The sequence below is a fragment of the Mobula birostris genome, chromosome 21, assembly GCF_030028105.1.
Source record: "Mobula birostris isolate sMobBir1 chromosome 21, sMobBir1.hap1, whole genome shotgun sequence".
Classification (NCBI taxonomy): domain Eukaryota; kingdom Metazoa; phylum Chordata; class Chondrichthyes; order Myliobatiformes; family Myliobatidae; genus Mobula; species Mobula birostris.
The window spans coordinates 7,794,911-7,819,722 of NC_092390.1; the positions used below are offsets into that span (position 1 = coordinate 7,794,911).

Consider the following 24,812-nt stretch of genomic DNA (forward strand, 5'->3'; position numbering starts at 1 on the left):
TATCCTCTTTTATATTATTGGCTAGCTTAACTTCATATTTCATCTTTTATCTCCTAATGACTTTAATTGCCTTCTGTTGGTTCTGTTGAACGTAAAAGCTTCCCAATCCTCTAATTCTGCCTAATTTTTGCTCTATTGTATGCCCTCTCTTTGGCTTTTATATTGTCTTTGATTTCCCCTGTCAGCCACGGTTGCCTCATCCTCCCTTTAGAATACTTCTTCAACTATGACCACTATCTCCTAAGGATTCCTTTACCTTAGGCTCCCTAATCAAAAAGTGCATGAGGTCAGTTCTCGAAAAGGAATTCATTCTTTGCCAACAAACAGCACGATTCAGTGCAAGAAGCTGGCACACCTTTGCTGCTCCCAGTGAGGTGTAAGCAAGAGACACTGGCCTTGTTAGTGATGTCCAAACTCAGTGAGAATGCTCAAAAGCGCCTCGTTCTGCAGAGCAAGGACACTGGAGTGGGACTGATTGGAGAGTTCCTCTAACAAGGCTGACACTCAAAAAGGGCCAAGAGCCTTCTCCCGCACATTACGATTCTGTGAAACGTGATCCTTACCATTTTCACAGCACTGTCATTGATGTCTTCCATATTGAGAGCAAAGATTGCCTCTCTTGCTCCAACATAAAGGACCCTCTGTTCCTCCTCGAGCCAGAAGGTTGTGTAGTTGTACATGCTGTGACTGAATCGTTTGTAATGCAAATCTAAAGGAGACAAAAAAAATGTTTTCTGAAGATTGATTTTCACTGCATATCAGGAGCATGCACAACAATGGATATAGTGGCAATAGAGTCAGAGAGTGGAATCAGGCCATTCAGCCCAACTGGTCCATGCCAAACTATCCCATTTGCTCACATTGAGCCCCTATCCCGCTAAGCCTTTCCTATCCACGTACCTGTCAGAATGAAAATATCATCACTGGCATGTCATCAAATTTGTTGTCTTTGCAGCAGCAGTACAATCAATATAAATAGGAAAAAATATGCAAATTACAAGAAATATATATACACACAGTTAGATTAAATAAGTAGTGCAAAAATGGAAAGTAAAAATTCGTGAGGTAGTGTTCAACATCTATTCAGAAATCAGAGTTTTAAGTTTTTCAATCCAAGTGTCTTTCAAACGTCGCTAATGTACTGCTTCAACCACTTCCACTGGCAGCTCGTTCCACGTGTTCACCATCCTCCACATGAAGAAGTTGCCCCTTTCCTTCAAGTCCCTCTTAAATCTTTCCCTTCTCACTTAAACCTATGGCCTCTATTTGATACCCTTTCTCTGGACAAACAACTGTGAGGACTCACCATCTTATTTGGTAATTAGCGGTCAAAAACTACCAGAGCAAAGCAAGGCCTCACCTTCCCTCTGTCTTGTTCCGCCATATTCCAGCCTCCCCCGGGATCCAAAAAGTATGACTATGTCTTACCCGCATTAGTTCTGTTACCCCAGTACTTGTGCCTTATAACAATCTATCAAGCTCGAGGTTCAATTTAACTCTTGAGCCTCTGCCAGAGTTCCAGATCCCCAAATTCCTCTGTGTGCTTCCAGGCATCATTTTGAAACTGCCCGGCTTTGATTTCCACTCCTAGGGGAACTACATTTTCTCCATGTTCTTCAATCATTCAGCGGACCCTGGATTCGATGTTCTGGAGAGAAAGTTAATTCCAAATTCTGGCAGCTGTCCTGAACTGCTGGCGTGCTGTCTCGAGAGACGAGAAGGAGGGGAAGTGGTGAACACAGAGCATTCTGGGAAGAGACTGCAGGGAAAGTGAGCAGCTTCGAATGCAATTACAAAGAAACATGGCAACAGCTACATTTTTTCAGCAGTCTGAGGAGATTTGCTGCGTCATCAAAGACTCTAGCAGGTTTCTACAGATGTACCTTGGACAGCATTCTGTCTGGTTGCATTCCCGTCTGGTCATTGCACAATGCCCACGTCAGAAAGAGCACAGAGGTTAGAAAAGCCAGCCACCTCTGTGTTGGACAATAGTCTGACCAACATGGAGGGCACCTTCAATAGACGATGTCTCAAGATGGTGGCAATCACTATGAAGGGACCTCCCCATCCAGGACAAGCCCTCTTCTCATTACCACCGTCAGAGAGGAGATTGAGGAACCTGAATCCCACACTCACTGTTTCAGAAACAGCTTCTTCCTCTCCACTATCACACATGTACACAGCTCATGTCACCACACACCTACACAGTCCCTGTTCACCACACATGTACACAGTCCCTGTTCACCACACATACACAGTCCCTGTTCACACCTACACAGTCCTTGTTCACACATACACAGTCCCTGTTCACACGTACACAGTCCCTGTTCACCACACGTACACAGGCCCTGTTCACCACACGCCTACACAGTCCTTGTTCACACATACACAGTCCCTGTTCACACATACACAGTCCTTGTTCACCACACGTATACAGGCCCTGTTCACCACACGTACACAGTCCCTGTTCACTACATCTACACAGTCCCTGTTCACCACACATACACAGTCCCTGTTCACCACACATGTACACAGTCCCTGTTCACCACACGTACACAGACCCTGTTCACCACACACCTACACAGTCCCTGTTCACCACACATGTACAGTCCCTGTTCACCACACATGTACACAGTCCCTGTTCACCACACATGTACACAGTCCCTGTTCACCACATGTACACAGACCCTGTTCACCACACACCTACACAGTCCCTGTTCACCACACATGTACAGTCCCTGTTCACCACACATGTACACAGTCCCTGTTCACCACACGTACACAAACCCTGTTCACCACACGTCTACACAGTCCTTGTTCACACATACACAGTCCCTGTTCGCACATACACAGTCCTTGTTCACCACACCTACACGGTCCCTGTTCACCACACACGTACACAGTCCCTGTTCACCACATCTACACAGTCCCTGTTCACCACACACCGACACAGTCTCTGTTCACCACACATACACAGTCCCTGTTCACCATACATACATAGTCCCTGTTCACCACACACCTACACAGTCCCTGTTTACCACACGTACACAGTCCCTGTTCACACCTACACAGTCCTTGTTCACCACACATGTACAGTTCCTGTTCACCACACGTACACAAACCCTGTTCACCACACGTACACAGGCCCTGTTCACCACACGCCTACACAGTCCTTGTTCACACATACACAGTCCCTGTTCGCACATACACAGTCCTTGTTCACCACACGTATACAGTCCCTGTTCACCACACACCTACACGGTCCCTGTTCACCACACATGTACACAGTCCCTGTTCACCACATCTACACAGTCCCTGTTCACCACACACCGACACAGTCTCTGTTCACCACACGTACACAGTCCCTGTTCACCATACATACATAGTCCCTGTTCACCACACACCTACACAGTCCCTGTTTACCACACGTACACAGTCCCTGTTCACCACACGTACACAGACCCTGTTCACCACACCTACACAGCTCTGTTGACCACTCTGAACAGACCGCATGAAAAACCAGAAGTAACTGACTAAGCAGCTTAAAAGCCAGGCAAAGCAGGGCACGTAAGAGCAGAGGAAGCAGAGACGTTGTCAGATGTGGAGCCATTTATAATATATCATCAGTACCATTGGTGTTTTTGGAGAAAGAGAGATTTTGATCAGTTCGGTAAGTGAGCCAAGGAATGACAAATGCAGTTTAATTTGTGAGATGTTACATTTTGGGAAGATAAATGAGGGCAGGTCTTTCACAGAGAACCATGGGGCCTAGGGGATTGCTGCAGTAGAGAGAGACCTATGCTTACAAGCACGTGGTTCTCCGACATTGGCATGTCGGAGAAGACAGTGAGAAAAGTGTTTGGCACACTGACTAGCCTTCACCAGTACAGGACTTTGGACACTCTGTTGAACAAGACATTGATGAGGCCACATGTGGAATACTGGGTCCAGTTTTGGTTGCCATGCTGTAGAAAGATGCTATTAAGTTGGAAATGGGTCAGAGGAGATTTACGAGGATGATGCCAGGACCTGCAGGATTGAGCAGAGCAGAATGGAACTTATTCTTTAGAGCACAGGAAAATGAGGATCTTACTGAAGTGTACACATCATGAGGCTCCAGAAAGGGTGAATGATCGCAGGATTTTTTCCCCAGGGTTAGAGAATCAAGAACTAGAGGACATAGCTGAAGCTGAGAGGGCAAGTTTCTCACCCAGAAGGTGGCCCATATACAAATGAGCTGTCAGGGATAGTGGTTGAGGCAGGTACATTCACAACTTTCAAAAGGTGCTTAGGCAGGAAAGGGTGAGGCATATATGGGCCAAGTGCTGGCAAATGGGACTGGCTTAGATGGGAACATCAGTCAGACTGGAAAGGCCAAGATGCAAAGTGTTCACCTCAGACTCTCACATATCCCCGAATCTTGCAGGAAGGTGTTATGAAGCGTGACTGGCGAGTCATTATTTCAAACCAGTGAATCTGACTTTACAGTCAGTTTGTGGCAAGTTCTGTTAACAGAGGCAGAGAGGTATTTCAGTGAAGGAGAAAAATGATTATCAGCAGCAGTGAACTTCCCCAGTAACAGAACTTCCTCACTACTTCGTGTGACAGATCGCTTAAACAAAAGCAATGGTGAAATGAAGAAAGGTCCCGGTCTGAAACGTCAACTGTTTATTCCGTTCCATGGATGCTGCCTGACCTGCTGAATTCCTCCCACATTTTGTCTGTGTCACTCCAGATGTTCAGCTCCTGCAGACTCTCTTGTGTTGAGGAAATTCTTTGCTATGTCACATAATTTGTAGCTCTGTATGCAAAGGTCAGTTGATGCATAGGCATTTACTTATTTTGAAGATGAGATTGATAATACAGGTGGAGCACCCCTTCTCTGAAAATACTAAATCCGAAAACCTCCAGAAGTGAAAAAGGCACACCACTGGTTGTGTTTCATCCAGAGCTTCAGGACCCTAGCAGATTTCTACAGACGTACTGTGGAGAGCATTCTGACTGGCTGCATCACTGTCTGGTGTGGAAGCATCAATGCACAGGATCGGAAGAAGCTGCAAAGGGTTGTAAACTCAGGCAGGTCTGTCGTGGGCACAGCCTTCGCAGCATCGAGGGCATCTTCAAAGGTCTTCAGGACCCTCCCACCCAGGACACGCCCTCTCCTCATTGCTACCATCAGAAGGGAGGTCCAGGAGCCTGAAGACACACTCTCAATGGTTTACAAAGAACTCTTTTTGCATTACATATTTCTTATACTGTAGTAATTTAGTTTTGTTTTTCAGATTGCAAAGTGCTGCTGCCACAAATATCACATTTCACAACATCTGTCAGTGATATTACTTTCATTCTGATTCTGGTCCCCATGTTTTTCTCTCCACCACCAGATTTCTGAACATTACCTCACAATTCTACTCTCTTTTCCACTGATTAATTATTTATTTTTATATTTCTTGTTGTAATTTTACTAATTTTTTACATGCTGCCCCGTACTGCTGCTGCAAAACAACAAATTTCAGGACACGTGTGAGTGACAGTCGGTGTGATTCCGATTCTCGCCGGTATAAAGGACGAGAGCAGCAGGGCCTGCATTTCTGTAGCACCAACACCATCCATCCACACTGAAGCAGCAAAGAGCCAAGGATGCATCGTCACGGTTACGACGTAGGGAACAGTCCTACCGCAGCTTGTGTGTCTGAAGCAGACACAACAATGCGTATTGATCATGGAGTGATATAGAAGGAGCTATTTGGCCCATCGAGTGCATGCCATCCCATCACCTCCATTCCACCAATTATCCCCTGTAACCTACTTTCTCCCACCCGCCCGTCAGCTTCCCTCTGGACCTGCCATTTACACGCAAGGGGCAATGTACGGCAGCCAATTAACCTGCCAGAGCATTCTGGGAGCAAACAGGAGGGGTCATGGGAGACCCACAGAGTCACAGGGGGATGGTGCAAACTGCACACAGACAGTGGTGGGGGTCAGAATTGAACCCAGGTCTCCGGAGCTGTGCAGCAGAACTACCAGTCACTGAACCAAATTGATAACAATAATGTTGAAATAACCCTGAGCATCAGACATTGGTCCATATAGGCCCCGTAGGGTTCGATTCAAGCTTCTCTACAAATGCCGCAGCTACACAACAGAGTCACCAAGGGAGAAAGCACAAAAGCATGCCTTTCGGCTCACTGCCTTCACACTAGCCACCGAGTATCCATTTACATTAATCCCCTAATATCCCCATTGATTTCCCTCAGATGCTTCCCCAGTGCAAATGACACCGGCCATTTAAATTGGAACATAGAAGGTGGAACAGTACAACATAACACAGGCTCTTTGTCCAACTGCATTCACCCCAGTCATTATTATTAACCACCCATTGAGCCTGGGTCACTGGCACCGTACGCTAACTGCTATACCTCTTACCAGCCCAAACAGCAGCCCATTGGAATGCACTTCTCCTTAATCGCATCTCCGAATCACAGCTGGCAAACTAGAATCACAAAATGATTCCATCTAACTGACTGATCCAAATTATTTCATAGCTTTGTTATGCTCAGCTGCACAAAGAATAACAAACAAGAGAAAATCTGCAGACACTGGAAATCCGAGCAACACACACAAAACACTGGAGGAACTCAGCAGGCCAGGCAGCATCTGTGGGAAAGAGTAAACAGTCGATGTTCTGGGCTGAGACCCTTTGTCAGGACCGGAGAAATAAAAGAGAAGTCAAAGTAAGAAGGTGGGGGCGGGGGGGGGGAGAGGGAGAAACACAAGGTGACAGGCGAAACCAGGCAAACAGGAGGGGTGAAGTAAAGAGCTGGGAACTTGACTGGTGAAAGAAATAAAGGGGGAATCGGATGAGAGAAGAAAGGGAAGGGAGAGGAGCAGCAGATGGAGGTGATGGGCTGGTAAGGAGATAATGTGAGGGAGGGAAATGGAACAGATAGATGCCCCTTTAGAACGGATGATGAAGAATTTATTTTGCCAGAGGGTGGTGAGTTGGTGGAATTCATTACCACTGACTCCAGAGAAGGCAAAGTCATTGGGTATATTTAAAACAGAGGTTGACCGGTTCTCAAAGGTTATGGAGAGAAGGCAGGAGAATGGGATTGAGAGGGAAAATAAATCAGTCATGATCGAATGGTGGAGAAGACTCGATGGCCAAATGACCTAATTCTGGTCATTTTTAATGGTCCAAGTTTCCGTGCAGTGGCGGGCTCTCCCTGTCTGAGTCAATGGATGTGGAGATCAGCGGATGGGCCTGTGCTTGCAAGTCATCTCATGCTTGTCCCAAAAGCCTTGCTCAGCCATTATCACAACTACACTGGTGGGTTAGGCCAGTCTATGTAAAGAGAAAATTTCATTTCCTCATGTTTCTTGTTGACAAGACAAACTCTTCCACAAAAAAAAATGTCTGCAGCTACAGTGGTGAGATGTGAACTCGTTTCGAGTTTAATGGTCCAGAACAGAACAGCTTGGCAGTGTCTAGGTTAGTGTAACACTTTGCAGCAATGTCTATCCTTGTTCAGTTCTGCCGTTGTCTGTGAGGAGTTTCTACGTTCTCCCTGTGACTGCGTGGATTTCCTCCGGGTGCTCTGGTTTCCTCCCACAGTCCAAGGGTGTACTGAGGTGCGGGCATGTTCTGTTGCTGCCGTAGCGCGGCGACCCTTCAGGACGTCCTCCACAATCCTCACTGATTTGATTCGACACATTTCACTGTGCGTTTCGGTGTACGTCCAACAAATAAAGCTCATCTTTACCTTTAGAAGTCGGGCAAGTAAACGTTGACTGTTTACTCTTTTCCATAGATGCTGCCTGGCCTGCTGAGGCCCTCGGGCATTTTGTGTGTTGTTGCTCGGATTTCCAGTATCTGCAGATTTTCTGGTGTTTGGGATTGTTGTGGTACGGAGTCAGAGGCTGAGGGTCTGTTTCCATGCTGTGACCCTGTACACTAGCTTCACTTAATTCTTGCTTGATTACATAAACCTCCCCCCGTGGAGGTGGGATCTAGGCTGTGCCTCGTACCTCTCAATACTGATTCAGTAACGTAATCGCTACTCTGCTGTTGTGTGGACTGGACATAGAATTATCAGGGCAATGCTCTGCATCCCAGGGTGTTAGGAACTGGCTGCCGCTGTCCGAACCAGAAAAACTTCTCAGCCCCAGCAGCAGAAACCCCCTTCCTGATAAGGACCACATTTACCAAGTTACTGGAGCACTGGGGAGCTGCAGCCCACGGCAGCAGAGCAATTTGCCAGATGAGTGGCCGTTCTCAATGGCACATGCTCCACAGTCAATTACTGTGTTTTCATTTGCATAGAGCTGAGCAATGTCACGTCATTCATAAAACCCGTCTTTACAACTAAGCCCCAGACAAATGATATAGCTAATGAAGCAGTGGGAGTGTGAAATGTGATGTGTATTTGCAAACCAGTTAACCATGTATTTTGTTATATAAATAGCAACACATTAGTGCGTCAGGTGCCTTAGTTCCTGGAGCTCAGAGTTACACGACATGGAGGTACTCCAGGAAGGGGAAGTCGGGAGAGCACCCGCCAGTCCTCCTCTGGGGGTCGGCTGTGGAAAGGGGGAGCAGCGTCGGGTTCGGAAGGTCTGTCCTGAGCCCACCATACCGATGCACCACAAAGAAACACACAGCAGCTACACTTCATTCCCAACTTGAGGAGATCCGGTCTGTCACCAAAGTCTCCGGCAAATTTCTGCAGATGCGCCGTGGAGAACATTCCGCCCGGTTGCATGCCCAGGACTGGAAAAAGCTGCAGAGGGTAGGAGGGTCAGCCAGCCTCATCACGAGCACAACCCTCCCCATCATCCAGGACATCTCCAAAAGGTGATTCCACAAGAAGGCCCTCAACATCCAAGACTCTCATCACTACCACTGGGCAGGAGCTACAGGAGCCTGAAGACCAACACTCAACATTTTAGGAACCCCTTCTTCCCCCTCCACCATCAGATTTCTGAATGGTCCATCAACACAATCTCACTATTCCTCTTTCACACTATTTATCAATTTTGTTACTTTGAGTAATTTTTTTATGTTTTGTACTGTACTGCTACCACAAACAGTGCATCTCCAGATAGTATATAGTAACATTTACGTCCTTCCATAATAAATCCACTTTGCATTTTGAACATGTACCAGGATACAATGAAAAGCTTGTCTTGCATCTTTCATACAGGTCAGATCATCAAGGGAGAACAAGATAAAACAGTGACAATGCAGAACTTCAGCCCCAGAGGAAGTGCAGTGCAGGTAAACAATAAGGTGCAAGAACTGAACAAGGTATATCCTGAGGTCCAAGAGCCCAACTTATCATACTGGGGAACTGTTTAATAATCCATAACAGAGGGGCAGAAGCTATCCTTCAGCCCGGTGGTTTGTGCTTTCAGGCTTTTGTATCTTCTGCCCGACAGGAGGGGAGAAGCGAGACTGTCCAGGGTGGGTGGGGCTTTGCTTAAGCCGGCTGCTTTACTGAGGCAGAGAGAGGCAGGTACAATACAGACAGTCCAACCACAAACTGTTCCAGCTGCTACATTCCGGGAAATGGTACCACAGCATAAAAGCCAGGACCAACAGGCTCCGGGACAGCTTCTTCCACCAGGCCATCAGACTGATGAATTCATACTGACACAACTGTATTTCCACGTTATATTGACTGTCCTGTTGTACATACTACTTACTATAAATTGCACAGTGCATGTTTAGACGAGGATGTAACCTAAAAGATTTTTACTCCTCATGTATAAGAAAAGGATGTAAGAAATAAAGTCAATTCAATTCAATGCTGGAGGAACTCAGCAGGATAGACAACATCTACGGAAAGGAATAAATAGTCAACATTTCAGGCTGCAATGTCATCAGGACTGGAAAGGACAGGGGAAGATATCCACTTTATCTATGCCTCTTATCATCTTGTACACCTCGATCAAGTCACCTCTCATCCTTCTTCGCTCCAAAGAGAAAAGCCCCAGCTCACTCAGCCTCTCTTCACAAGACATGCTCTCTACTCCAAGTAGTGTCCTAGTAAGTCTCCTCTGCACCCTCCACAGATTTCTCGTCTGGCTCTGTTTCTCTCTCCTCAGATGCTGCCCAGGTCCCTGAGTAGTTCAGGCGTTCCACTTTTTTATTTCACTCGAGGCAGTGTGACATGGGAGGACAATCTCTTGCACAGGTCACCTTGGATCCTGAGATGACTCAATAACCAGCACTCAAACCACAAACATGAATGCAGAATTAGCTAAGCAGAAGGGAGATGTAGGACCTGCTAGGATTAATTTCCTTCCGTTCTATGCTTTCTCTCTCTTTAGTTCCTCTTTCAGGTGGGCTTAACACCTGTTGGAAGTTTGAACATAGAACAGGAACAGACCCTTCAGTCTATGATGTCATTCTAAACCAGTGGCCCACCAACTCGTGCTTAACGCTATCCACCCATGGCATATAAAAAGCTGGGAACGGCCTGCTGAGTTAATGCTCGGGGTATTACACGTAGGTCACTTTTCAGGCTGGAGGGATTGTGGAGGCATTAGTAATGATCTTCCAAGAATCACGAGATTCTGAAATGGTTCCAGAAGACAGGAAAATTCCAAATGTCACTCCACTCTTCAAGAAGGGAGGGAGATAGAAGAGAGGAAGCTACAGGCCGGTTAACACACATAGAATGCTGGACAAACTCGGCTGGCCAGGCAGCATCTATGGAAAAAAGTATAGCCGACGTCTCGGCCGGAAACATTGACTGTACTTTTTTCCATGGATGCTGCCTGGCCTGCTGAGTTCCTCCAGCATTTTGTGTGTGTTGCTCAGATTTCCAGCATCAGCAGATTTTCTCTTGTTTGTGATTTGATAGGCAGTTAGTCTGACCTCAGTGGTTGGGAAGATGTTGGAGTTGATTATTAAGGATGAGGTATTGGAGGCACATGATAAAATAGGCCATAGTCAGCATGGTTTCAAGAGAAAATCTTGCCTGACAGATCTTTGAAGAAATAACAAGGAGGATAGACAAAGGAGAATTGGTTGATGTTATGTATTTGGATTCTCAGAAGGTCTTTGACAAGGTGCCACATATGAGGCTGCTTAACAAGCTATAAGCCCATGTTATTACAGAAAAGATTCTAGCATGGATAAAACAATGTCTGATTGGCAGGAGGCAGAGTGGGAATAAAGGGAACCTTTTCTGGTTGGGGTCTGTGTTGGGACTGATTCTTTTTACGTTATATCTCAATGATTTGGATGATGGAATTGATGGCTTTGTGGCAAAGTTTGCAGACAATACGAAGATAGGTGGAGGGGCAGGTAGTTTTGAGGAACTAGAGCAGCTACAGAAGGTCTTAGATTAGAAGAATAGGCAAAGAAATGGCAGATGGAATGCAATGTCAGGAAGTCATGCATTTTGGTAGAAGAAATGAAAGGGTTGATTATTTTCTAAATGAAGAGAAAATACAAAAAGCTGAGGTGCAAAGGAACTTGGGAGTCCTTGCGCAGAATTCCCGAAAGGTTAATTTGCAGGTTGAGTTTGTGGAGGAAGGCAAATGTGATGTTAGCATTCATTTCAAGAGGACAGGAATACAAAAGCAAAACTGTAATGTTGAGACTTTATAAAGCACTGGTGAGGCACAATACTCACTTGGAGTATTGTGAGCAGGTTTGGGCCCCTTTTCTTAGAAACGATATGCTGAAACTGTAGAGGGTTCAAAGGAGGTTCACAAAAATGATTCCAGGCTTGTCATATGAAGAACGTTTGATGGCTCTGGGCCTGCATTTGCCGGAATTCAGAAGAATGAGGGGTGACCTCATTGAAACCTATCGAATGGTGGGTGTGGAGAGGATGTTTCCTCTGGTGGGGGAGTTTAAGACCAGAGGACACAGCCTCAGAATAGAGGAGTGTCCTATTAGAACAGAGATGAGAAGGAGTTTATTTAGCCAGAGTACGGTGAATCTGTGGAATTCATTGCCACAGGCAGCTGTGGAGGCCAAGTCATTGGGTACACTCAAGGCAAAGGTTGATGGATTCTTGGTTAGGCAGGGCATGAAGGGATGGGGAGAAGGCAGGAAATTGGGGCTGAGAGGGAAAACAGATCAGCCGTGATGAAATGGCAGAGCAGACTCGATGGGCCAAATCCTCAGAGATCTTGACACCCAGGCACGTGAAATTGCTCACTCTCTCCACTTCTGATTTTTTGTGCCACTGGTAAGCAATCTTTGTCTCACACTTGTTCATCACATATACATACTTAACAATAAAGATTATGACATACCATTAGCATAATGAAAATATAATGGGTGTAGGGTAAGGGAACTGCATCGAGAAATCCAGTAACCTGAATCAGCTGTTGAACAAAAACAAACAACGAAGGCTTTCAGTCTCCACCTGCAACTAAAAGGTCACAGTTCCCAGTATTTGTCTTTTACTTTTTGTTTAGATTTTATGGAAGGTATAAAAATAGAAGATTGAAATTAATAACAGGTAATGAAAACTGTATAAAAAGTCAACATTTTATGTTTAACACAATAACGTTGGTCATGTTACACCCAAACATGGGACTTTAGCCAGAGATGAAATTCAGATTTCATGCAAAAATAAAATGAGTTGTAATTACCAACAAAAACATGATGATCTTCACTTACAAAAGAAGATAAATGGAGCACCAAACTACATGTCTGAGTAACGTCATCACCGACGATCTTGGCACACACATCAGTGAATTTTTCTGCTGCTTCCTGATCAACAGATGCTTTGGCACCACAAAATCTTTAAAAATTTAATGCCATGCTTTGTCTTAAATTTCTGTAATCAGCCGGCTGAATATTCGCAACTACTTTCAATTTTCAGTTCATCGTGATAGATCTTTGTTGTTTCATGATCAGCACATGTTCCCTCTGATGCTGACTGATCTACTCTTTCAATACACACTCGAGATCTTTATCCTTCACTTCATTTTTTATTAACTTGTGTTCATCACTTTCATGGTGGAGCATTAACATTTTGTTTCTTCAGGCTGTAAATGGTGGTCGATCCAACACTACAGTTTTCTTTATCTCTCTATTATCATGTCAGTTAACCACAAAGTTAACTAATTTCATGACACGTGCCGTGATATTAAACCTGATTCTGATACTCCTCTGTCAAAAGCTTCCATATTTACACCGCTGTCAACAACTTGATTTTCTGTGTTACAGATAAACATAAATGCTTCCTCGTTTTCTTTCCACTAATACCCACGGGGTAACTGACAGTTTCAACAATATCATTACAGCACAGAGCCGAGACTAAACACGAAACATTGAGTAATGCATCAAGGTCCGGCTATGATAGCTGCTGAAAACAAACTGGCCCCAGCGGGACCCCAACTCGGGGCAGCGGGGTCACTTCTCAGAACGTCTGTGGTTTGCAGAGACACCCCCCCCCCCAACACCTCAGAAGCTTCCCAATGCCTTGTGGAACTTTCCATGCGTGACATCGTGTCAGTGCTCAATAAATTCTGAATTTCAGAAGTTTTCAGATTTAGTATTTTCAGAGAAGGGGTGCTTCACCTGTATTATCAGTCTCATCTTCAAAATAAGTAAATGCCTATGCATCAACTGACCTTTGCATACAGAGCTACAAATTATGTGACATCACAAAGAATTTCCTCAACACACGAGATTGTGCAGGTGCAGGAAATCTAGAGTGACACACGCAAAATGTGGGAGGAATTCAACAAGTTGGGAAGCATCCATGGAGAGGAATAAACAATTGACATTTTGGGCCGAGACCTTTCTTCATTTCAATATTGCTTTCGTTTCAGTGAGCTGTCAGAGTATGTAGTGACAAAGAACTGTTACTGGGGAAATTCACTGCTGCTGATAAATCTCAAACATTTTTGTCCATGATTAAAATACCTTTCTGCCTTTATTAACAGAATACACCACAAACTGACTGTAAAATCAGATCCGCGCGTTTGAATTAATGATTCGCCACCACACACTTCTTAATGCCTTCCTGCAAGATTCAGGGATACGTTGAGAGTTTACAAAGAATTATTTGCCCCTTAACAGAACAATTCTAGGACCCGCTCAACCATCTTCCCCAGGGCACCACTGCTCAGTACAAGAGGACATGGCTTTATGGTAAGGGGTGGGAAGTTCAAGGGGGATATTAGAGGAAGGTTTTTTACTCCGAGAGTGGTTGGTGCGTGGAATGCACTGCCTGAGTCAGTGGTGGAGGCAGATACACTAGTGAAATTTAAGAGACTACTAGACAGGTACATGGAGGAATTTAAGGTCGGGGGGTTATATGGGAGGCAGGGTTTAAGGGTCGGCACAACATTGTGGGCCGAAGGGCCTGTATTGTGCTGTACTATTCTATGTTCTAACGTGTTTGAATTACCACTGCAACTTGGAGAGAATCTGCTAATATATCTTTGTTCAAGCAATTAATCAGATTGCATTTTGCCCCGGGTGATCTTCAGCCAATCCCAAGAGGGCAGGTTAAGAGAAGGTCTGTCATTGGCCAGTCAGTTGGCTGGTCCGTGATCTGGAGAATGTTATTGGAGCAGTAAAGGTTGGGGAGAATTTGACCAAGGAGACAAACTTGTGTTCTGTCTTTTTTAAATGTAATTGAGGGTGAAAACGATCATTTTCTGAAAGGCTCAAGACAAGAGACTGCTGATTTTGCAACGACAGGCAGGCAAAGGCTATACTTACAGATTTTAATGCTGGGTTTCACCTGTCGTCTGTTACAGAATGACTTTAATGACAACAATGGGTTCAACCAAGAACTAAGGTTAATAATGATAACCAGCACGAACCTGGCAGGGGGGAGGAGGGCAACACACACAAAATGCCGGAGGAATTCAGCAAGACAGGTAATATCTGTGGAAAGGAATAAACCGTCAACACTTCAGGCCGAGGCCCTTCTTCGGAACTGAAAGGAAGGAGAAAATGCCAGAATAAAAAGGTGGGGGGAGGGGGTAGAGGCTAGAAGGTGATAGGTGAAGCCCAGAGGGTGGGAAAGGTAAAGGGTTAGAGAGGGAGGAATGTGATAGGAGAAGAGAGTGGGCCATAGGAGAAAAGGAAGGAGGACAGCCAGGGCCAGGTGATAGGCAGGAGATAAGAAGTAAAAGGCCAAAGCGGGTAATAGAACAGTGGGCGGGGTTACTGGAAGAAATTAATATTTATGCCATTAAGTTGGCCTTATCTTAGCACAAGAGTAGGCCATGTTGAAACAGGAATGGAAATTGGAATTAAAATGATTGGCCACTAGGAAGTTCCATTTCTGGAAAACAGAATGGAGGTGTTCAACGAAGCCATCTCCCAATTTAATATGGGTATCACTAATGTAGAGGAGGCTATAGCAGAAACACCGGACACAATAGACATCCCCAGCAGTTTCACAGGTGAAGTGTTGCCTCACCTGGAAGGACTGTTTGGGGCCCTGAACGGAGGTGAGGGAGGAAGTGTCTGGGCTGGTGTAGCATTTAGGCCACTTGCAGGGACAAGTGCCAGGAGGGAAATTAGTGGGAAGGGGCGAATGGACCAGGGAATCTTGGAGGGAGCAATCCCTGCAGAGAGAGGGGGAAGGATCCCTTTGGAGACAGTGGAGGTTGTGGAGAATGCAGCGGGTCATTCGGGTGATCGGTGACAACGAGTGGAACTCTCTCCCTGTTAAGGCAATGGGAAGATGGGTTGAGTGCGGATGTTCGGGTAATGGAGGAGACGTGGGTGAGGGCAACATCGATGATGGAGGAGGGGAAACCCTGGTCCCTGAAGGAGGAAGACATCTGTGATGTCCTGGAAAGGAGAAGAAGGATGTCCTAGAAACGGGGGAGGGCACTGTCTTACACTTGTATTCCCAGGGAATTCAGTTGCTGAGGCATCCTAAAGTGACAGGTTTGTCAGGAGTGATCTGTTCTCCCATGGATTCAGCAGACCTGGCGGTTCTTAATGACACCCTCAGCCTCCAGCACTGTCCTAATGATCAGAAAAGGGACCCTCACTTCGTCCAAAGCTCAAAGAACAACTGATTCCACACTCCTCCAGCCTTCCAGGCAAACCTCCTCAACTGACTAATGATCATGTTTTAAATCAGCTTCTGCTCCCCTTTTTTAAATTCAAGATACATTTAACAGCTGCACAAGGATACAATCTGTATTACAGTGAGGCTGATCGTAATCACACCCAGTATTAGAGTTACCTCCCCTCTGGGATTGCCCCAGAGGCCTGACTTAAAAGGAAAATGATAAGGGTATTAACTGAATCTTCTTCTGCTCAGGGAACTACATTTAAAAAGAAATTGAACACAGGACAGTACAGCCGGGAAGAGGCCCTTTGACCCATAATGTTGCACTGAATCACCTAACTCCTAACTCCTGACTCAACTAATCTCTTCTGCTCACCCTAGGTCCATTCCCCGCCCACTCTAGGTCCGTTCTCTGCCCACTTTAGCGCATTCCAGGCACCTACCACTTTCTATGTAAGGATTTGCCCCACACATCTCTTATGAAAAGGGTTCCAGCTGCCTTCCCATCTGTGCCTCTTATAATCTTGTAAATGTCCATCAGGTCTCCCGTGATTCTATGCCATTCCAGAGAAAGCAACCCAGCCTCTCCTCTTAGCACATGCCTCTAATCCAAGGCAGCATCCCGGTAAACCTGTTCCGTGCCCTCTCTAAAGCCTCCACATCGACACACCACCAAATCCTGCCTGATTAAACCAGACTGTGCTCCATCTTGGGCTGTTTTGAACTGTGCAGGCAACAATACAAAGGTCAAAGTTCAAAGTCTGTTTATTATCAAAGTACGTAGACGTCACTGTATACAACGCTGAGATCCTCTGCCTTGTGGGCATACTCAGTAAATCCATAATAGAATAATAGGCATTACAGATTCAATGAATGAAAACGTGGGTGTTCAGCCAGTGAAGTGTGCAAAAGATAACAAACTGAGTAAATACAGAAATAAATAATAATAACAAATAAGCAATAAATATCGAGGACATGAGACGAAGAGCCCTGAATGTCAGTCCATAGCTTGTGGGAACATCAAGTGAAATTGAGTGAAGGTATCCCCTTTGGTTCAAGAGCCTGATGGTTGAGAGTGGTAACTGTTCCGAACCTGGTGATGTGGGCCCTGAGGCCCCAGTACCTCCTTCCCAATGACGACAGCGAGGCAGGTGACTACTTTTTTGTGATACTGATGACACCATAGGGAAGGGAGCCAATGTTAATTTATTTGATGGACTAATGTTTATATTCCAACTGGGCTGAGAAGGTTGCGTGTTGTGAGGATGGGTGTGTCAGGTGACATTTCAAGTGAATGTAAGCAGACTGGAGTGAAAAGCAGTAGCTTGATGAAACACCCAAGAATAATGTCAACCAACACACAGAAGGCTGGAGGAACTCAACACGGAAGGCAGCATCTATGGTGGAAAATGGGTGTCCAGCATTTCAGGTCGAGAACTTCATCTGAGTCCAGTTTCCCTACCTGAAACAATGGCTGAGCATTTCCCTCCATAGACGCTGCCCAACCCACTGAGTTCCTCAAATGTTTTGTATTCCAGGATCTTGCTGTCTCCAGTGTCTCCAAACTGGTAAAGCAGCCAGTAATCAAACTCCCTCAAGTTTGTCTATTGTCAATTAACCATATGCATGTGTATGTATACCACCAAACGAAACATCATTGTACTGTTACGTGTCCACAGTTTCATTTTCCTGGGAGTCCACAGTTTTGTTTCTGTGAGCGTTACCTTATGATGTATGCCGACGGTATAAAAGAAATGTGAGCATAGGGCTGAGAAGGAGTCGAAGGAAAGAGAGAGGGAGTGAAGATTGCAGACTTTGAGCTATCCGGGAACAGCTCACGATTGAGAAGGGTAAAGTCTAATGCTTACCGAAACCCAAAGGATTGGGTTAATCAGCGGCACACTGTGCATTGTGGAGACATGTCTGTCCTTCGTATGATCCATGGGTGTGGATTTCATGACAGTCACTTTGTGAAATTGCTCTTCATGGACTTCGGAACAGTATCCCTCGGCTGGGATCTTCGGTAACTGTTTCTTCGTTCGCTAGCCGTGGAATCTTTGGAATTCATCGAGATCGCCTCGTTGCTGCACTGTGAATCCACAAGTCTCTCCTCTCACCTACTTCGTGAATTACTGAGACTCTCTGAACTGCCACCTTACGACTGTGCTTGAGTAAGATTTGTTAAGAACGGGTTCCAAGTTTGACTGTAAGGGAGCTACAGATGCATAACACTGTTAACTTCTGTTTAATAAAGTAGTTCATTTGATTTTCTATATTTTTGAGTAGATGTAAATAAATATAGTGGTTTTGATATTAAAACCCAACTCGATTTGTCATCTCTTTCTGCTGATACGTTACAAAATCGTGACAGTACCACAAACATCGTTGTACCGCCAAGTGAAACATCGCTGTACCCCAAAGAAAACATCGCTGTACCACAAACAAAACATCACCGTACTACCAAACGAAACATCGTTGTACCACCAAACAAATATCACCATACCGCCAAACAAAACATTGTTGTACCACGAATGAAACTTCGCTGTACCCCAAACGAAACATCGTTCCTCTGGACCAAGGAGCACAAACAGTACACATAACTCACCCACAATACAAAGTAATATTATCACAAATAAATCAACAGATAAAATATATTCCAGAAAATTTGGCATTTAGCCTAAGATGCATTTTCAAGGTTCAATATTGTTTAATGCCATTTCCAGTAATGGGGAACAAAATAATTGTTACTCCAGATCCAATGCAGCATGAAAAAACAGAGTAAGCCAGAGAACAAAATAATAACAAGAAAACATAATGAATATAAATACATAAGCAGCTTATACACATAGAGTGGTGCTTGGTACAGGGGTGACAGATACTTTATTGGTCCCAAAGGAAATTATGGTGTCACAGTAGCATTACAAGTGCACAAATATAAATATTAGAAGAGAAGTAAGAAAGAAATTTTTAAAATAAGTTACCACTAACAGAAGGAGTCATCACTTCCCTGGCTACAGGTTGATTCATTATGGAGCCTAATGGTTGAAGGTATGAATGACCTCACATAGTGCTTTTTGGAGCAGCACCATTGTTTTAGTCTATTACTAAAAGTGCTCCCCTGTTCAGCCAAGGTGGCATCCAGAGGGTGAGAAACATTGTCCAGAATTGCCAGGATTTTCCGTAAGGTCCTTTGTTCTACCACAGCCTCAGTGTGTCCAGTTTGACTCCTATAACAGAGCCAGTCTCTCTAATCAGTTTATTGAGCCTGTTGGCATCACCCATGTTGATGCCATTGCTCCAGCACACCACCGCAGAGAAGATTACACTGGCGACAACAGACTGGTAGAATGTGTGAAGGAGAATCACAGAAGAAGATCGACAGGAAATGATAAAGTAGTGGTGGTGGGGGGGAGCGCATGTGTGGTGCATGGCTGTAGTGGGTGGAGGTGTTGATCAGCCTCACTGCTTGGGGAAAGTAACTGTTTTTGAGTCTGATGGTCCTGATGTGGATGCTCTTCTCCCTGATGGGAGTGGGACAAACAGTCCATGAGCAGGGTGGGTGGGATCCTTCATGATGTTACTGGCCTTTTTCTAGCCCCTTTCTGTAGAAATGTCCTCGATGGTGGGGAGGTACCGGGAAGTTTTGACTACCATTGTAGAGCCTTCCTGTCCGCCACGGTGCAGCTTCCATACTGATGCAGCTTGCTAGATGTTCTCTACTGCACATCTGGAGAGGGTCGTGAGCATTAAGGACCAGCTCTCTTCAGACTCTCAGAAAGTAGAAGTGTTGGTGAGCTTTCCTGACTGTGTAGGATATGTTCTGGGACCATGAAAAGCTGTGCATTCCCAGGAGTTTGAAACTGCTCGTAGTTTCCACTGCTGTGCCACTGATGTTAAGAGGGCTGTGAGTGGTGTGAGTTCTCCTGAAGTTGAAAACCATCTCCTTTGTCTTGCTGACATTGAGGAAGAGGTTATTTGCCTAGCACCAAGCCTCAACAAGTCAAGAGGTTTACAGATATAACGCTATTGGGGCTTGTGAAGAGATTAGACCCAGGTGGTGGCAGGGAGTTCAGTAGTCTCAGGGGAAACGCTATGTCCCCATCCTAACAGTCTTTGTCCTGATACTATGGCACCTCCTGCCTGATGGTCGGGCATCAAAGAGATTTGCAACAGTTGGGCGGGAACCTTGACAATGTTGAGGACCCTGTGTGTGCAGTACACCTGATGAGTATCATAGATGGGTGGAAGAGAGAACCCGATGATCCCCTCAGCTGTCCTCGCCATCCTTGGTGGGGTCTTGCGTTCGAATGCCTTACGATTCCCACAATCCTTTGTGGGGTCTTGCGTTCGGATGCCTTACGATTCCCACAATCCTTTGTGGGGTCTGGCGTTCGGATGCCTTACATTTCCCACAAGGTGACTGCACACAATCCAGACCAAATCCAAACCCACTCAGTATCACTTGCAGAGAAACTGGAAAAGAGTAGTCCAACTACTTTCAAAGCCCTGTTGTGTGACGTGACAGGGTGGGTGCAGAGTCAGTGTTTCCTCAAGCTGGAATATCTAGAAAACAAAGGCCACCATCTCAAAACAAATGGTAGGACCCCCCAGGGCAGAAATAAGACGGAATTTCATCATCCAAAGTGCAGAAAATGGTTGAAATTTTCCACCCAAGAGTTGAAGAGATTTACATTCTGAGCATATTCAAAAGGCTTCTGGGCATTGAGTAGATCATGGGATATGGAGATGAAGCAGGTAAGTGTAAATGTACAAGATCGATCATGATCTTATTAAAGGGCAAAGCAGGTAGCAAGGGCTGAATAGTTTGTTTCTCCCATTTCCTGCATGCTTTATCACACCTGCTACATTGATCAAGAACAGAGGAGACCTGGGCCAACACTAGGAAAAGCATCCTGACTTTCATAAAGTACTCAGCCAGACAAATGCGGCACGTGCCCAACTCGACTCGAACCTGGCCAGGTGAGACACCAAGACTCCTGACCTACCACTCTCCTGTCTCTGTCAGGTGACAAAAAGCAGGAGCACACCAGACAAACTCCAGTCAGCCTCCCCCCTCCCCACAATGACACCACACTTAACACTCTCTGCAAGCAGGGCACGGCAGGCAGAGTCCCGAGTGTTGTTTCTGTATGAAGCTCGCACTGCAGCACTGCAGAAATTCCCCAGGTCCGGACATGGGGAGAAGTCCTGCGGACACTGTAATACAGTACTCTACAAGCAATCAGCAAATCAAGAAATTTTATTAAAATGCAGAGATTTTGTGTAAATACTTTCTCCCATGGAGGATATTTATTGAGTTTACGCATCCCTGCAAAAATTCAAAAGCATTACAAGCCTCCAATGGAAAACAAGGTTAAAATCCAGTAATTAGGTGTATGTTGCTTATACCCTTTAGCACAGCTCTATGTTTGGAAATCCCTACTTAATTTAAGAACTTTTTTTTAATCACAGCATCACTGTCATACTTAAAGGGACATTACTACATTGCACCCCCTTCAGTTTCCGAAGGGAGCCTTCCGTCTGGCTCGATCCTCCACCTCCACTTAAACTCACTCACATTCCCATGGCAACACCAGCCTCTTAATTCTTTCTTCCCACCATCCAGAAACACAAATATTCCTTGTGAAGCGGCAATCCACTTGCATTCCCTAAAACATAGGAGCAGAATTAGGCCATTTGGCCCATCAAGTCTGCTCCACCATTCCAACATGGTCGAGTTATTGTCCCTCACCCCGTAACCTTTATGGAGGCATAGTGCAGGGGAACAGCCAAATCTGGTCCATCCCAACCACGATTCCCACCTTGTCCCATTTCCTCACATCTGTTCCATGTTCTCCTAAATGTTTCTGTCCATGGCCCAGTCCAACTGTCTTTTAAATGTTGTGTTTGTACCTGCATCAACCACTTCCTCAGGCAGCTCACTCCATGCACAGACCACCTTCTAGGTACAAACTGACCCTCAAACTCCCATCAATCCTATCCATCCCCCCCATACACTGACACTTTGTGCTTACACTCCACACCTCACACCCACACTGACACACTCACTGTCACTTTGTGCTTACACCCACACCTCACACCCATACTGACACACTCACTGCCACTTCGTGCTTACACCCACACTGACACACTCACTGCCACTTCGTGCTTACACTCCACACCTCACACCCACACTGACACACTCACTGCCACTTCGTGCTTACACTCCACACCTCACACCCACACTGACACACTCACTGCCACTTTGTGCTTACACCCACACCTCACACCCATACTGACACACTCACTGCCACTTTGTGCTTACACTCCACACCTCACACCCACACTGACACACTCACTGCCACTTCGTGCTTACACCCATACTGACACACTCACTGCCACTTCGTGCTTACACCCATACTGACACACTCACTGCCACTTCGTGCTTACACTCCACATCTCACATCCACACTGACACACTCACTGCCACTTCGTGCTTACACCCACACCTCACACCCATACTGACACACTCACTGCCACTTCGTGCTTACACCCACACTGACACACTCACTGCCACTTCGTGCTTACACTCCACACCTCACACCCACACTGACACACTCACTGCCACTTTGTGCTTACACCCACACCTCACACCCATACTGACACGCTCACTGCCACTTCGTGCTTACACCCATACTGACACACTCACTGCCACTTCGTGCTTACACCCATACTGACACACTCACTGCCACTTCGTGCTTACACCCACACTGACACACTCACTGCCACTTCGTGCTTACACTCCACACCTCACACCCACACTGACACACTCACTGTCACTTTGTGCTTACACTCCACACCTCACACCCACACTGACACACTCACTGCCACTTCGTGCTTACACCCATACTGACACACTCACTGCCACTTCGTGCTTACACTCCACATCTCACATCCACACTGACACACTCACTGCCACTTCGTGCTTACACCCACACCTCACACCCACACTGACACACTCATTGTCCTACTGATACCGAGAAGAGTTCCTCTTGCCGAGTCACTTGTCACTTTATCACTTCCTGGCATGTACAGATACTCCTCAGTCACTTCATGTACATACGGCACAATCAGTCTATGTATAAAAGCTAAATCTTATGTACATATGGCCACACTCAACGGTTACTTGTGTTTTATAGGATTGCTTTTATCCGGAGCTCCCGTCGGAAATTGTGCGTGTGGGGGGGGAGGGTTTCATTGAACACTTCCGCTCCATCCGCCAAAAGCAGAACTTCCCAGTGTCCAAACGTTTTCATTCCGATTCACAATCTCGTTCCATCATGTTGGTCCACGGCCTCCTCTTGTGCCAAGAAATTAAGCAACTCCTTATATTCTACCTGAGTAGCCTCCAACCTGATGGCATGAATATTGATTCCTCCTTCCAGTAAAAAATTATCTCCCCGCCCCCTCTTCTTCTATTCCCTCTCTGGTCTCTTACCTCTTCTCACCTGCTTATCACTTCCCTGGGTCCCCTCTTCCTTCCCTTTCTCCTACATCCACTCTCCTCTCCTCCAGATTCCTCCTCTAGTCCCTCACCTTTCCCACCCAACTGGCTTCACCTATCAGCTTCTAGCTGGTCCTCCTTCCCTTTCCCCTCATCTTTTCATTCTGGCATCTTCCCCCTTCCTTTCAGTCCTGAAGAGCCTCGACCCAAAACTTTGACTGTTTATTCCCCTCCATAAACGCTGTCCGACCTGCTGAGTTCCTCCAGCATTTTGTGTGAGTTGCTTTACATTTCCAGCATCTGCAGAATTTCATGTGTTTGCATTTATATTTATATTTATTGAATTTTTATGCTTATGTGTTTTTTTATGCTGCATCAAATCAGGAGTAACATTCTGCTTTACACTTTTGTACTGAAGGTTGACAATAACTAATCTTGAATTTTGAAATCTTTCCCCTCTCACCTTTTAACCTTTGCCTTTTTTTTCTTGATACCCCCAGACTTGGGAAAAAGATTGTGCACCTGCACCCTGTTAATGCCCCTCCTGGTATTGTATCACCCTTCCTTCTACTATGGTCCAGTGAAGAAAGTCTCACTCCCTCCGAACTAACACCGTATATCCAGCGTTCACAATGTCCTCTCCCTCACATTGTGATAGTCAAACACTGGTCAGATTCAGATTTACTTATCAAGGATACATAAAAACACACAGTGAAATGTATCATTTGACTTAACAACCAACACACCCAAAGGTTGTGCTGGGGGCAGCCCGCAAGTGTCACCATACGTTCTGGTGCCAATGTAGCAGCCCACAATGTTCAGCGGAACAGCAGAAATACCAGTAACAACAAAACAACAGCATAGGTACACACTAGTGTAAATATGTACTGGGTACACACCAGTGTAAATATGTACCGGGTACACACTAGTGTAAATATGTACTGGGTACACACCAGTGTAAATATGTACCGGGCACACACTAGTGTAAATATGTACTGGGTACACACTGGTGTAAATGTGTACTGGGTACACACCAGTGTAAATGTGTACCGGGTACAAGCCAGTGTAAATATGTACCGGGTACACGCCAGTGTAATTGTGTACTGGGTACACACTGGTGTAAATGTGTACCAGGTACACGCCGGTGTAAATGTGTACCGGGTACACGCCAGTGTAATTGTGTACCGGGGACACACCAGTGTAAATGTGTACCGGGTACACGCCGGTGTAAATGTGTACCGGGTACACGCCGGTGTAAATGTGTACCGGGTACACGCCGGTGTAAATGT

The 24,812-nt window shown here is 45.7% G+C and overlaps 1 protein-coding gene across 3 annotated transcripts in view; it reads right to left on the reverse strand.

Moving 5' to 3' along the window:
- LOC140185558 (semaphorin-4G-like) overlaps positions 1–24,812 on the reverse strand; it is a 202,379-nt gene that overhangs the window by 88,457 nt on the left and 89,110 nt on the right. For all 3 annotated transcript variants that reach the window (XM_072238897.1, XM_072238898.1, XM_072238899.1), the window contains one exon: positions 564–709. In XM_072238897.1, the coding sequence (XP_072094998.1) occupies positions 564–709 (146 nt within the window). The remainder of the gene's footprint in view (positions 1–563; positions 710–24,812) is intronic.